The sequence below is a fragment of the Elephantulus edwardii genome, unplaced genomic scaffold (genome assembly GCF_000299155.1).
Source record: "Elephantulus edwardii isolate Elephantulus edwardi_28Jun2011 unplaced genomic scaffold, EleEdw1.0 scaffold00109, whole genome shotgun sequence".
In the NCBI taxonomy this organism is placed as follows: Eukaryota; Metazoa; Chordata; class Mammalia; order Macroscelidea; family Macroscelididae; genus Elephantulus; species Elephantulus edwardii.
This window is the reverse complement of record NW_006399859.1, coordinates 10,495,025-10,510,102: the sequence shown is the minus strand read 5'-3', so window position 1 is coordinate 10,510,102 and position 15,078 is coordinate 10,495,025. Positions and strand designations below refer to the sequence as shown.

General features: G+C 38.4%; 1 protein-coding gene across 1 annotated transcript in view; it reads right to left on the bottom strand.

Annotated features, from left to right (window-relative positions):
* Positions 1-2,449: 2,449 nt before the first annotated feature.
* LOC102846276 (vitamin D 25-hydroxylase-like) overlaps positions 2,450-15,078 on the bottom strand; it is a 28,369-nt gene continuing 15,740 nt past the window's right edge. The window contains exons 3-6 of the mRNA XM_006892050.1: positions 11,624-11,765; positions 4,526-5,158; positions 3,591-3,920; positions 2,450-2,693 (exon numbers count right to left, since the gene is read on the bottom strand). Coding sequence (XP_006892112.1) covers positions 2,518-2,693; positions 3,591-3,920; positions 4,526-5,158; positions 11,624-11,765 — 1,281 coding nt within the window. The 3' untranslated portion in view covers positions 2,450-2,517. The remainder of the gene's footprint in view (positions 2,694-3,590; positions 3,921-4,525; positions 5,159-11,623; positions 11,766-15,078) is intronic.

Sequence of the window (15,078 nt, the reverse complement as noted above, 5' to 3'; positions counted from 1 at the left end):
TTTAGGGTTTTGTTTTATTTTGCTATTAATAATCATTATCATATCATCTCACCCCAGTAAGAATAGCAAAATTTAACAGAACAGCAAGCAAAAATGCTGGCGAGGTTGTGGAGAAACTGGGACCCTTATTCACTGTTGGTGGAAGTATAAAATGGTGCAACTACTGTGGAAGGCGGTGTGGTGCTTTCTCAAAAAGTTGCAAATAGAAATATCATTTGACCCAGCAATTCCACTACTGTGAATATAGCCCAAAGAGATCATATCCGACATCCAAGCAGATATATGCATACCCATGTTTATTGCGGCTTTGTTCACAATATCAAGGAGTTGGAAACAACCTAAGTGCCCATCAACAAACAAATGGATAGAGAAGCTGTGGTATATTCTCACAATTAAATACTCTGTTGCATTGAAAAAAACAAGGAACTCCTGAAATATGTGACCCTGGAAGACATGCTGAGAGAAATATCTCAGTCACAAAAGGACAAATACTGCATATGCCACTGTTGTAAAATAGGGCTAACATTGGGGTTGAGAAAGCAGGGATAAATAATGTATACTGCACTAAAACAGATGAGGGAGATAACTATTTAAAATGGATATGTGCTTTGGTATTTTTGTCATGGCAGGAGTCCAGAATGAAGGCTGCATTGTAGAGTGGACCTAGGGGGAGGGATTGTAAAACAGTGAAAAATTTGTCCTTTTACTTTTCAAAGAGAAGAGTGTACTGGGGTAGGAGGAAGGTTGGGCAGGGAGAAAAGTGCAAAAATGAATGAATGGAAATCCAAAGTCTTTTTAAACTTAATAATAAAAAATATTTGAACCAAAAAATAATTCTTATGCATTATTTTTTAGAGAATGAAAGCTATAAAACTTGGAAATTTATTTAAATTCTGTTTTGGTCCATTACATGGGCAGATTTTATTGACATTACATAGGAACTTATAAAAATGGTGTACATTACAATCAGGTGTGCAGTTTAATATAGAGTCATCAGACCTATGTCATTGCATATATATATGGCTTCTATAGTTCATTAGGGGTGCTCTGGTGGCCCAGGGATCAAGGAGCTGTGCAGCCAACCCAAAAGAAGGTGGTTTGATTTGAATCCGTCATTCACTCCTTGGAAGAAAGATTGGCATTCTCGTTGTGTGTTATTTAAAGTGCCTGAAAAACCCCTTGAGGGTCAGCTTTGTTTCTCTGACTGGGAACTGACTTAGCTGACCCAGCAGCCTCTGCAAACCACTCTGGAGCAGAATGCCCGTCTTTCTCCCTCAGAGCAACTGGGAGATTTGAACCATATGTCTTTGGCTCAGCAGTGCAACTCCTTACCACTTGGCCACCAGCGCTCCCTCCTAACAACATAGCCTCGTTTAATTTTTGTCCACCTGACTGTGGAAAGTAGTGTCAGGGTAAATGTCTGTCTACAAAGAATCAAGTCATGCCATTTTTAACCTAAGTACAATACTATAATTTAGTATGTGCTGAACTCTTGCTATGGAGATAGACACCACAGGGATCCCAATTCCAGGATATGTTAACAGGGTTCCTGTGAAGACATAGCAAGGAGCAGGTGCAAAAGCACTGACATGCTGTACATTAAACGTGGATACTTCTGTCGTCTGCCACTATGCCTAAAATTTTGACGTCTGTAATCCAAAATAATTTCTGGACCCTGATTTTTTTTTCCTTTGCTCTTCTATTAAATTTAGTTGGTACCACACAGTTTCTTACTGAGCAGCAGTAGTTGGCATCCTCCGCAAATAAAACCAAGGACACAGATCAAGATGCTACCCGAAGTCATGAGTATTGGTACTAGACAAGACATGAAAAGTCAGGCTGCACGTAGGGCACTTATAACCCTTCTTAGCATCTTAGACAACACTGCAATTTCTACTTTTGTTTACTCTGACAGACTTCCACCTTAAAAGTCATAAAAGCTTTAAAAAATATAGCTAATACTTTATACTGGTCTAGCTAAAATTCTAAAGGGCATGTCTGTGCTCACTTGGAGTCCTGAAATGGTGTCAGTGTGAAAGAATTTACTATAACTGGAAGGTTGACAGTTTGAAGACACCCGGAAGCACCTTGGAAGAAAAGCTACCTGACAGACAGGCAGCCTTGAAAATCCTGAGAACAGTTCTACTCTGCAACACAGGAGGATCAGTCAGGCTCCCTAGATGGCAACTGTTTTGGGCTTTTCTTCTTCCTGCTCACTTGGCCTTTATGAGAGAAGCCTTGGTTGTATAGTGGATTAAGTGTTGGGTAGTTCACCAAGATGATGTCAGTTCAAATCCACCATAAAGATTGAGGCCATCTGCTTCGGTAAAAGAGTTTCTTTACAAATATGAGAACGTCTAACCTCAGAAACCCTTTGGGACCCTCATAGGCCACAATGATATGAATCCACAATGGACTTGAGAGTTTGGCTTCACTATGTGATTTTGTGACACATTGATTAGATTAAGCAAGGTTTGCTGGTGATGCAAACTAACAGTCTTGTTCCTGCATGTTTTCTCAGCGTCTTTCAGCACAGATAAGGTACGGCTGGGGTTGCAATGTCATGCCCAACCTGGGCTTGAGGTCTGGAAGACGTTCATGTGGAAAATGCAAGTGAAAACGCTGTAGCAATGCTGTGAAAAATAGGAACATTTCCATCCGAGCCAGCTGCTCTCCAAGGCAGTGTCTTCTCCCTAAACAGAAAGCACATATAGAGTACTTATAGAAAACTACAGTATTTCTTAAAATTACTGCATAATATTTGGGTATTATTCAGAAATCTGGAACTTAAAAAAAATTAAAAAAAAAGAAATCTGGAACTTAAAGATAGGTTAGAGAAAGCTGTGCTTATTAAAGGATTTTCTCAAATCTCCAAGAATAGAAATTGGCACTTTAGTTCCTAGAACCCATTTCTTTGCCTCTTCCAGCAGCTCATTGACTTTTGTAAGCTTACTAGGCCCATCTCCCAATTTCTCTGCATGCTGTAACAGAGCCTAAGATTTTCCATCAAAGGGATAATCTGAGGTGTGACACTTGGAGTTAGTGCTCCAAGAGAAGCTGATTGCACTTCAGCCAGCCAAATGTGTGTATCCTTCCTCAATGAAGGAGAATTTCCAATCTATCTTTGTTGCATAGGTCATTTTTTTTCCCAGCAGAAGGACTATTTGCTAGAGATAAGATACATTAATCTTGTAGCAGAAGTAGATTCTAGTTATCCTTCAGATTATCATGTTATTATTCTCTCTGGGTCTGTTTTCTCAAACAATCTGTTAGCTCACCAGTTTTATTATCTATCTATCTATCTATCTATCTATCTATCTATCTATCTATATCTACACACACACAGGCACGTGTGCAGAAGTTTTGGAAGAGAGCTTGTCAACAGTTTATCTCTAGTTAGTAAATAAAAACTTATTTTGAGTAGAAACAAATGTTAATAATCTTCAATAAGAACACTCCTATAAGAATCAACAATATTTTTAGAGTTTGTCCATTTTATTTTGTAGAAAGGGGCTTTGGATTAAGATGCATCGTTAGGAAGCATCATTACAACTTATCCTAGAGTTATAGCCCTGTGAAGATTCTCTTACCTAAGGAAAAAGGAACCAAAGCTTCCTTCTTGGCAAAATATCCACTGCTGTCCAAAAATCGCTCAGGATAGAACACTTCTGGGTCTTTCCAGTACTTTTCATCGAAGTGTACAGAATAAAGATTTGTGATTACTGTTGTGCCTTTAGGAATGGAATAGCCACGCACAGTTGCATCTTCAGAGGTTGCATGGAAAATCCCTAGAGGAACTATATTACAGAATCTTAAGACTTCATGTAAAACTGCCTCAGTATAAGGCATTTTGCATTTGTCATCCCAAGAAGGCGTCCCATTCGGGCCCATAATTAAGTCAATCTCTTTGTGAACTTGTCCTGCCAGAAAAAAAGTACTCAAGTTAATATGCAGTTCTTAGAGGTACATCTAAAGGAAATTCCTTCTGGGATAAAACACAGGATAACCCTTAAGAAGGCAAAAGGTTCTGGGTAGTACAGAATGACTGAGACTTGGCGTTAGTTGGGAGTTTTAAATGAATACCTATATCTTATACAACTAGTCGCCAATACTCTATGAGTAACTTTGTTCTCAAAATGCTAAACATTTTTAATCACAAATTAAAATTAATAAAACAAAAATGAAACAAATTTATAATGGGAAGAACATCATTATTCTCAGAAGGGAAAAGTGGAGCATAAAATTTAGCCTCTAAAAACTTCTAATGGCTGACATTAGGCAAAGTTACCATTCATCCTTTGTCTTCATTGTAAAATCATATTGAACAACTTGTCTCAGAGTTTTAGTATAAGAATTGTGAGAAGAGATTTGAAGATTCCTTGTTAACTATTAGATATTTCTCTTCTCCTTGGCTAACACATCAGGAATGCCTACATAAAAATGCATTCTACATGGCCAGAGACTCTGCAACATGTATGGCCCCTACACACAAGGACTGACCCAGAGCTCACCAGGAAAGGCTCACCTTGAATGTTGGGATAAAGGGCCATGAAAAGAACGGCCCACCGTAGCACATTGGTTGTAGTTTCTGTCCCAGCAATGATGAGTTCACCTACTGAGAAAATTAGGTTTTCTTTGGAAAAAGTAGATGATGGGTCATTTTTACCTTGGTCCAGCTCGTCCAGGTAAGCATCAACAAAATGCTGAGGTAACTGAGGCTTTCTGTTGACCGAAGCTTTTTCAATAAGTGTGGAGAGAAAATCATAGACCACAACTGCATTTCTAAATAGCTGCTGGTGTTTTCCAAAAGGTAAGACGCCAATCCACGGAAAGGCGTTATACAGGAAGACTGAGGCACTAGCTGCCAGCTCCACGTTTTCACTAAATAACTCTATCATGTGCTGGAAGTCAGTGTCTTCGTAGGTGAATCGTTCTCCAAAAAGGACCAGGTTGGTTATGTTTGAAACAGCTTTTGTTGTTAACTGCTTAAGGTCAAAAGGACTACCTTTATATGTTTCTATAGCATCAATGAAAAATTTAGTCTCTTCTAAGATTTTAGATTCAAAAGACTTTTGGCCATATCCAAAATAGCGAAAGCTATTGACAGCTAATCTTCTATGATCAATCCATCCTCGACCATATCTGGAATTGAGTAAGCCTGAAAAAAAAATATTGAAAGTATTTTGTTATTTTAACTCCCCTGTGTCTACCAGCTGGAAATGCTATGGACTAAAAACCATAAATGGATAGTGACTACTTCCCAAATTATCTTTCTCTAACAGCTGACCCAGTGGTTAAGTTCAATTCTTTGCTACTCGTTGTTGTTGTTAGTTGCGCCTGAGTTGAGCATGACTCACAGTGACCTTAAGAACAACAGAGCTGAACCCTGTCCTATCCTGTGCCATCCTCATCAACTGTGACACACGTGACTCCATGGCTGCAGTCACTGTGTTTGTCCATCTCATTAGGACCATCCTCTTCTTCACTGATCCTTTATCTTACCAAACATGATGTCCCTTTCCAAAGAATAGCCTCTCCTAGCAAAATGTCCAAAGTATGAGGGATGAAGCTTTGAAGGTTTTCCTCCAAGGAGCATTCTGGCTGCACTTTTCCCAGAACACATCTGTTTGTTCTTCTGCCAGTCCACAGGATAATCAGTACTCTTCAACACCACCACTCAAAGGCATCAATTCTTCTTCTGTCATCTCTAGTCATTATCCAGCTGCCATATGCACAGCAGTGATTGAAAAGACCACAGCCTAAATCAGGCACACCCCCATCATCAAGCTGACATCATTGCTCTTAAGTATTTTGGAAAAATCCCTAACAGTGGGCCTGATCTCACTGAGGGTACCAAGTGTGTTGATTGTTAATCCAAGCAAGATGAAAACCTTGAAAGCCTCAATCCTTTCTCCATCTATCATGATGTTGTCCGCTGGCCCCATGGTAAGGAACTTTGTCTTCTTGATGTTGAAATGTAACCTGTATTGAAGGCTGTAATTCTTGATATTCTGCAGCTAGTGTTTCAAGTCCTACTCACTTTCAAAAACCAAGGCTGTGCCATCTATGACATGTTTTGGGATTAGAAATGCAACTCTTTACCCACTATGCTATCAGAGCTTATTTTAAAATAAAACCATATGCAAGAGGGCCTAATGCTGTGAGTAATTATATTCCTACAGTCTAATCTCTTTTCTGCACTTCTTGATGATATTATTTAACAAATATTCAATCAATAAGTCTTTATGGAGCATATACTGTGTTATAGGCAATCTTCTGAGTGTCAGGAATATGTCGTGTGCAAAAGAGCAAAGATTCCTACCTTCATGGGGCTTATGTACCAGTGGGATAAGATTAATTAATGGGTTGTTCTGTGTTGTTGTCAAGTGCTGTCGAGTCATAGACAACTCATAGTAAGGAACCCTATGAACTTCAGGCCTTGTATAGTTTTCATCGTTTCTCCAGGTTCATAGAGTTTTGAGAGGCAAGCTCTTTCAGAAGTGGATGCCACTCCTGCTTCCAAGCTTGTTTTAATCAGGAATCTCCACCAAACACTGTCCATCATGAGTAACCATTATCACATTTGACAAATCAGTGTCACAGTGTTTAGCATCACAGCAGCCATGAGTTACCTCTGCACAACAAATGGACAGAGCAGTGCTATGTCACCTAGAAAGATTGGCCAAAACCAGTTAAAACCAGGCCTGAGGGCTGCAGATTAAAGTCACCCACCTTTGGCTTGGTAGCATAACTTTCTAATTAATAGGTAGACAGTGAAATAGACACAGATAATATAGACAGAAAGGAGAACAAGGAGTTAGGGAGGGGCTCATTGTGAAGGTGACATTTGAACAAAGATTCACAGGAGGTGAGGGAGTGAACCAAAGTTATCTAAGAAAAGATCACTGCAGGCAGGGTGAGCCAAGGCACTGTAAGGAGAGCAAGTCCTTTGTATTCCAGAAACAGCAAAGGCTCGGTTAGCAGGTCAGCTGGAGAGCTGGAGAGGAGATAGGAGGAGAGCAGTAGGAGATTAGAGAGGACATGATTGAACAGGTAGAGGAGCTCGATCATAGCAAGTACTACGGCCTTTCACTCCGATGAGAAATTCTGGCAAGTTTGGTTTTTGGTTTGTTCTCCTTTTGATTGATTTACTTTTATTTCTAAGACCTATTCAGTGGTAGAGAAAAACAGTACAATAAATTCTTATGACTATGTGACCCAGTTCATCATTTATCAATCCATGACAAGTTTGTTTCACCTAGACTTTCATACATTGCTCACACGTAATACTTTGAAATGCTATTACACTTCTAAATATTTTTGTATGTATAATGTATGCTGTAAAAATACATAGTCATAACATCATCATTATCTCTAAAATTAGACCATAATAATTATGTGCTTAAATTTTAAGTTGTCTCATATGAAGGTATTTGTTTATGTACATTAGGATTGATATAAAAGGCCACATACTGAGATTGCTTAATACGTCATTGTCTCATTTAACCTGCAAACTTCACCTTCATCTATTTTCATTTCCTTTTAATCTATTTGTTGAAGAAATTAAGTCCTATGGAGTACTCTCAATCTAGATTTTGATGGATGTTTGTACTTTGTTTTCCCAGGATGTTATTCAGTAAGTTACTCTAACCTCTCAATTTTCTCTAAATTGGTGATTGAAGTTAGAGACTTGACAATATTCAAAGCAACTTTCTAGGGGAAATATTTCTTCCCAGATAGTGTTCATTGCTTCTTTTAAAAAACTTACAGTATCTTCTTGTTACTGTGATGCTGGCAGCCACCTGGGGATCTACCCCATCACTCTGCCATGTCATTTCCAATACTTTAGATTGTATACAGCCTGGTCTTTGGTAGAGTCAACAAAACGAGTGCATGAGAATACTACTTCCTAAATTCTTTGTAATAGTTTGTCGTCTATATTTGAGTTGGTTTGACTGGGCATTAAATCTCAGCTCACATTAACTCCGTGAATGTTTAGTACACTCAGAAGTGACAATCTGACTTCTCCTGAGGAAATAACTTGATATTTTACCTACATGCCTGAAGACCTTTTTCCTGTCCCAGACTGAATTCTTGATTCCACACTCTGCTCCAATTTAGTCAACTGGCAGACTTCCCAGTTTCACTGGAGCATGTTTTCATTTCCACATGCTAAAACCTTGGGGTTATCCTAGACCTTTTTCCTTGCATGACACATAATCAATACAACAATCAATTAACAAATCTAAATGACTCTGCCCTCAGAGGATAGAGTCTCTGAACATTCTTGGCTACCTCTTTTGTTATCATCCTAGTCTAAGTCACCATAGTCTCTTGCCTAAGAAATTATAATAGTATAACTTGTATCCTTGCTTCCATTCTTACTTCCCTATAGCTCATTTTCCATAAAGCTGCCTGAGTGATTTTGTTATAAAAAGAGCAGCTGTGTCAGTGTGTTCCTCTTCTGTTCAGCACGCTCTGAGGGCTACACATTTCACTTAAAAAGCCAATATCCTTCAATGGCTAATAATGCCTCAACCTGAGCTGTAGTTGTTGTCTGTCACGTCTATTCTCCTCTTTCTCCCACACTATTTTCCCCACCAATTAGGTGGATCTTTACTGGAACATGGTCCCAATTCAAGGCCTTTGCAATTGTGGACTTTCCTTAGATCTAAGGATGACTTACCTCTCTTACTTCCCTTGCCATATTTTTGCTGTTGAGGCATTTCTGACTCTTAATGACTCTATAGGACCGAGCAGCTTGTCCCAGAGGGTTTCCAAGGATAAAGATCTTTCTAGAAGCAAGACTGTCACATTTTTCTTCCTGAGAGTGCCTGATGGGTTTTAACCACTGACATTCAGGTTATCAATTGAGCTCTTGACCACTGTACCACCAGGGCTCATTTTCCTTCCTTTCAACAATCTCATTGCCAATGAATCATAACTCAATGGCTCACAACTGACCTTCCAATGGGTTCTCAAAGGCTGTAAACCCCATGGGAGGAGATTACCTATCTCTCCTGAAAAGTAACTGGAGAGTTCAAACCATCTGCCTTTGGATTGACAGACAGCACAACTCCTTAATCACGAGGCCACCAGAGCTCTTCTACTCAAAATATTACCTGATCAAAGTTGTTTTGTTTTAAGCAATAATCTTTCCTCCACTTCTAAGGCCTCCATAGCCTCCTTGTTTCACTTTTCTCAATTCTTATCACTACTCCCTTCCATTTGAGCTAGGAATGGTTAGTTCCATAAGGTACAATTTGACAGTAACAACAATAACAGTAAAATTATGTAGGAGAATCTTACTTATCAGATCCAAAACACATAGATTCAGTTGCATGTGATAGTGTCCAAGGGACCTAATGGTAAAAAGCTGTGCTGCAATCTCAGAGGTATGTGGTTCAAATCCACCAGCTGCACCAATGGAGAAGGAGGGACAATCTCCTCCTGTGGGATATACTGCCTCTGAAAACCTGCTGGAAGGTCAGCTATGAGTCAGTTCTGACTCAAGGTCTTTTAATATTTACTTTTATACTTCAAGAAATAAATATATAGAAAAAGACTTGAAAGTCTTAGATAAAGTCAGGTACTTTTACAAAGTGTTGTAAACAGACAAGGACTTGACTTCCTCAGCACTCAATACCTCTTAGAAATCCTCTTGTTTATGGGGAGAAATATGGTCATTCTACAAATACGTAATACAATCCTAACAATAAAACTCCTACTACCACCTATGTTTTAATGAAAAAAAAAATTACTAACTTGATAGTTATAACGTTTTTTAAAGATTCTTTAAATTTTTTAAATTGCTTTGGCTTTTCTATGTCCTTAACAATATCAGCTTAAAAGAATATACTGTCTTTGCTTTTATTGTTAAGAATTCTTATTATTTTTTCATGTTTAATTATATGAGACAGAATTTATGAAACTATTAAATTATAACAGTATTTGTGATATTTAATCATGTTTTATTCTTAAGATGAAAGATTGCATTTACACTTATCATTAAACATAAAGATTTTTAATAAATTATTACTTAAAGAAGAAGGTATTTCTGATTCAAATGTGTGTATAGGACACTTGTTTCATAAAAACTACAGGTATTACTAATTACTAAGTGCTGCAAATCCTCTACATAGACCAAGAAGCAGTTGTCAGAAAGAACAAAGGAATATTGAGTGGTTTAAAATCAGGGAAGATGTGTATCAAGGTTGTATCCTATCTCTGTAACTACTCAGTGTTTATGCTGAGCAAGTCATTTGAGAAGCTAGACTTTATGAAGAAGAATGTGGCATCAGAATCAGAGGAAGACTCATTAACGACCTGTGTTATGCAGATGATACTACCATGCTTGCTAAAAGTGAGAAGGACTTGAACAGCATTTCGCTGCAGAAGATCACACACTACAACTTTCAATAGGGATTACATTTCAATATAAAGGAAAAAAGTATCTGTTCACCACTGGACAGACAACATCATGATAGGTGGAGAAAAGATTGGTTTGTCAATTACTTAATTTTACTTGGCCCCAAAATCAACATCCACAGTAACAGCAGTCAAGAAAGCAAGATGTATTGCATTGGGAAATCTGCTGTCAAGAATCTCTCCAAAGTGCTAAAAACAAAGATATTGAGAAATCTGCTGTCAAGGATCTCTCCAAAGCACGAAAGAGCAAAGATATCCATTTAAAGACTAAGTTGTGTCTGATGCAAGCTATAGTCTTTCCTCCAGCTCCCTATGTATCTGAAAGTTGGACAATGAATAAGGATGACAAAAGAAGAATAGATGGCTTTGAGCTGTGTTGATGGTGAAGAGTATTGAATATTCCATGAATTGCCAAAAGAACAAATAAATTTGTCTTTAAGAGTGCAATTACAGTGTTTCTTTGAGGCAAGGATGGTGAAATTTTGTCTCATATACTTTAGGCATGTTATCAAGAGGGGCCACTCATTGGAGAAAGAATTCATACTGGGAAAGGTGGAGAGTCAGAGAAAGAGAGGAAGATCCACGATGAGCTGGCATGACATAGTGACTATACCAACGGAGTCAAGCATGTGGGAGATAGGAATGGTGCAGAGGACAAAGTTCCAATCTATTGTTCATATGATCACTAGGAGGCATAGTTGACTTGGTAGCACCAAACAATAACAATAGTGCTTTAAAACACAATTCTCACTGTAACTGGACTACAACAGTAGAATTAGCATGTACATGCATTTAAAAAATAAGGCATTCTGGTGGCATATACTACATGAGTTGTGCTACTAACAAAAAGGTCAAATCCACCAGAGCCCCCCAAAAAGAAAGATGGGCAATTTTTTCCCATGTGTCAACTATGTGTCAGTTTCACTTGATGGCAATGAATTGGGGGGTTTTGTACAAAAATATTTCAGGAAACCTGGAAATGCCCTAAGTGCCAGGATGGATGGATGGATAGACAGATGAATGGGTAGATGGGTGGATAGATTGAAAAGATAGATAGGTGATAAGAAAGACAAATAGATACTTTCCTGTTGATGAATACAATAGAATACAAATTATTGGGGCTTAATATTACTTAAAATAAAGGATGTGGTGCTTAAAGCTCAATAAATCCCTCAATACATTAAAATAAACATACCTCCCATCTTTGTCATCTTCATGAATAAAGGAAGGCAGGGTCTGTCTGCAAAAATTTCACTTTGATGAAGAAGACATTCCTTTACTACATCATATCCATTTAGAACCACAGTTGATATACCTCCAAGATCTAAGCTGAAGATCTTTGAGAAAGACAAAACAAAACAAAAGTATTATTGAAAGAACAGAATATACAGAGTACTCATGTGCACTCAACCCATCATCCACAGTACTTGTTACTACCTTATAAAGGTAAGTGTCCAATATATAATTAACAATGTTTGGAGTGCCTGCCCTCTACAAGTCATATAAAACACTGTGATTTTATTAGTCTCTTGTAGATAGGTGTTGTCAAGTATGACAGCAACCCTATGAACAACAGATCTTAACAGCGTCCTATCCTGTGCCATTCTCATTATTTCTGACAAACTCAAGCTCATTGCTGAAGTCACTGTGTCAGTCCATCTGCCTGAGGGTCTCTTCTCTTTCACTGACCCTACATCTTTCCAAGCATGATGTCCCTCCCTCTCCAAGGAATAGACTCTTCTAGCAACATACCCAAAATATGTGAGATGAAGTTTTGTCATTTTGTTCCCAAGGAACACTCTGGCTACAGTTTTGCCAAGACATAACTGTTTTCAGTCACTGGTGGATTTGAACTATCAAACTTTCAGTTTTTCAGTGAGCTCTGGTAGCTGGTAGTTAAATTGCTGTATTGCCAACCCGAACGCAGGTGGCTTGAATCTACCGACTGTCCCAAGGAAGAAAGATAGGCTATCTTTTCTCCTGTGATTTCCAGTCTCTGAAAACTTGCTTAAGGGTGAGCTATGAGTCAGTTCTAATGGAATGGCACTAAATTATAATTGGTAGCCTAGTGGGTAAGAAAATTTCCCTGCCAACACAAGGGCAAACAGTTCTAATCTACCAGCTTCTCTGCAGGAGAAAGATGGTGTCTAGCCAGTGTGGTTTACAGCTTCTAAAAACCCACAGGAGATTCAGCTATGTTGTGGTTTTCTACCTTTTGAATCAGAACTCATTCACAGTTGAACTTCCTGTGGGTTTTCTTCTCCCTCAGGCTATCCCACTTGGATTTGGACCATGTGCTTTTGGGCTGGCAGCATGACTGCTTACCACTAAGCTGCTGCTTCCTTATGTGGAAATAAAAATAGAGTCCTTGTGTGAAAGGAGTGAATGCTATGTGGGGTAGGCTAAGTCTGTAACTTCTACCCACTTCATAAAGGGGAACTTTCCCCTTCAATAATATCCATAGTATCATACAGATAACTACATGGTCAGACATGCCACCCAACATGCTCCTGCAGCTATTACTACCACTCATTGGGGTCAATTTTCATTGCAACTTGACTTACAGACTTTACTCACAGCTTTGGTATTTATTAGGGAAATAGGTTGAGGAGTGCAAGTAAGGCAAAGAATATCACACAGTTTTAGTCCAGGTTTAGTACAGTAATCCCAAATCAGATTAACAAGGCAAAATTCCTCAATTAGTTCACACAGCTTCTCAGTCAGCAAGTGCATGTCTAGATTCAGTTCAGCAGCACAAATAAACCTGTGGTTTCTGCCATTAGTCCAGAAAACTTTATCTCAGAGGAGTTAGAAGCTAGATTTTCCTTCAATCATATAGCAAGCAAAATCTTTAACTGTAGCTCCATCTCTAAAGTTCCTCTGGCTATATCTTGCCATGGTTATTTCACAGCAGTGCCAGTCTCTGCATCATCTCTCCACCACCATTTTTCACAGTGTCTTTAGAGTCCCCACACAGCGTGGAAAGTGCTCTCTCTTGTACTGGTCCCACAGCTGTTAATGATTGCAAGACTATGTGTCTGCAGTTAAGGTAGCTGGAGACCATGCCTCCCAATGAGGGCTAACACAATGGCTAGAAAAGCCAATTTTTTTATTAAATTTTATTAATTTTAATGAGCATTTACAGAGATTTGGGGTTTTCATTCATTCAAAAGCCAATTTTTAAGGATTCTCCCACCACACCTACGTATTGTTGAAGGCTTTCCATTTTAACTAATTCTAAGAAGGTTCTAAGTAAAATATGTATTATATGACAACAATGAAGCCTCAAAAGTTTCAGGATTTCTTACCAATACCTGCTTAATGACAAAGCAATAAACTAGATGCAAGTTTCCTGAGTTCACTACTGTTTTTACTTTACCACTTCTAAGAGACTAATGTTGAACAACTGGTATCTCATCAATTCCTGGGGCCTTACTTTTTATGCCTTCAGCACAGCTTGAACTTATTGAAGTTGGATTCTATGAAGAAAAATGTGGCATCAGGATCTGAGGAAACTTTGACCTAACTGGCACTATGCAAATGACACAATCTTACTTGCTAAAAGTGAGGATGGCTTGAAGCCTTGCTGCAGAAGATCAAACACTACAGCCTTCAATATGGACTATATCTCAACATCAAGAAAACAAAACAATTCTAACCATTGGACCAATAGGCAACATCATGATTAATGGAGAAACAACTGAAATTGTCAACATCCTCATTTTACTTGGATCCACAGTCAACACCCTTGATACCAGCAGCCAGGATACACACTGCATTAGAAAAGTCTGCATCAGGTACCTCACTATATTACTGAGGAACAATGATGTCAGTTTGAGGACCAAGGTGTACCTGATTCAAGCAATAGTCTTTTTTTAAAAAGCCATAGTCTTTTCATTGGAAGCAGGAGTGGCAACCAATTCCTAAATAACAGGTCTCCAGAAATCCTATGAACTCTGATAAACATTGATAATTGTAGAGGGGCTTCATGCCTTTTGTTCATAGAGTCTCTATGAGTTGTGCTCCACTCAAAGGCAATCAACAACAACAATAACATCTTTTCAATCACTTTTGCATCTGAGAGCCAGACAATGAATAATGATGACAGAAAAAGAATTGGTACCTTTAAGCTGTGGGGCTGGAGAAAAGTACTGAATATTCATTCCATTGACTGCCAAAAGAAAAGATATGTCTTAGAAAAGATGGAACCAAAGAGCTCCTTGGAGGCAAAGATGACTACATTTTGTCCCACACACTTTGGGCATGTTGCTAAGAGAGGCTATTCCTTGGAAAGAGATATCATGCTTGGAAAAGTGGAGATATGGTGAAGGAGAGGAAGAACCTCAACCAGGTAGAATGACACCGTGACTGAAACAATGGGCTAAAGAATGTCAGAAATTGTGAAGATGGCATTGGATAGGACTGGTTTCAGATCTGTTGTTCATAGGGTCTTTATGAGTTAGTTGTACTTTACTTGATGGTACCTAATAACAATAACAATAGATAAGATTTAGTATAGGAATTCTCAAAATTCTTCTCTTCATTATCTCTGAATTGGAAATGATGATATTGTTAATACTTCTAGCCTTAAGCTTAAAAGATTATAATGTTCAAAATTATTTGTTATATATTTGTTTAAATTTTTCCCTC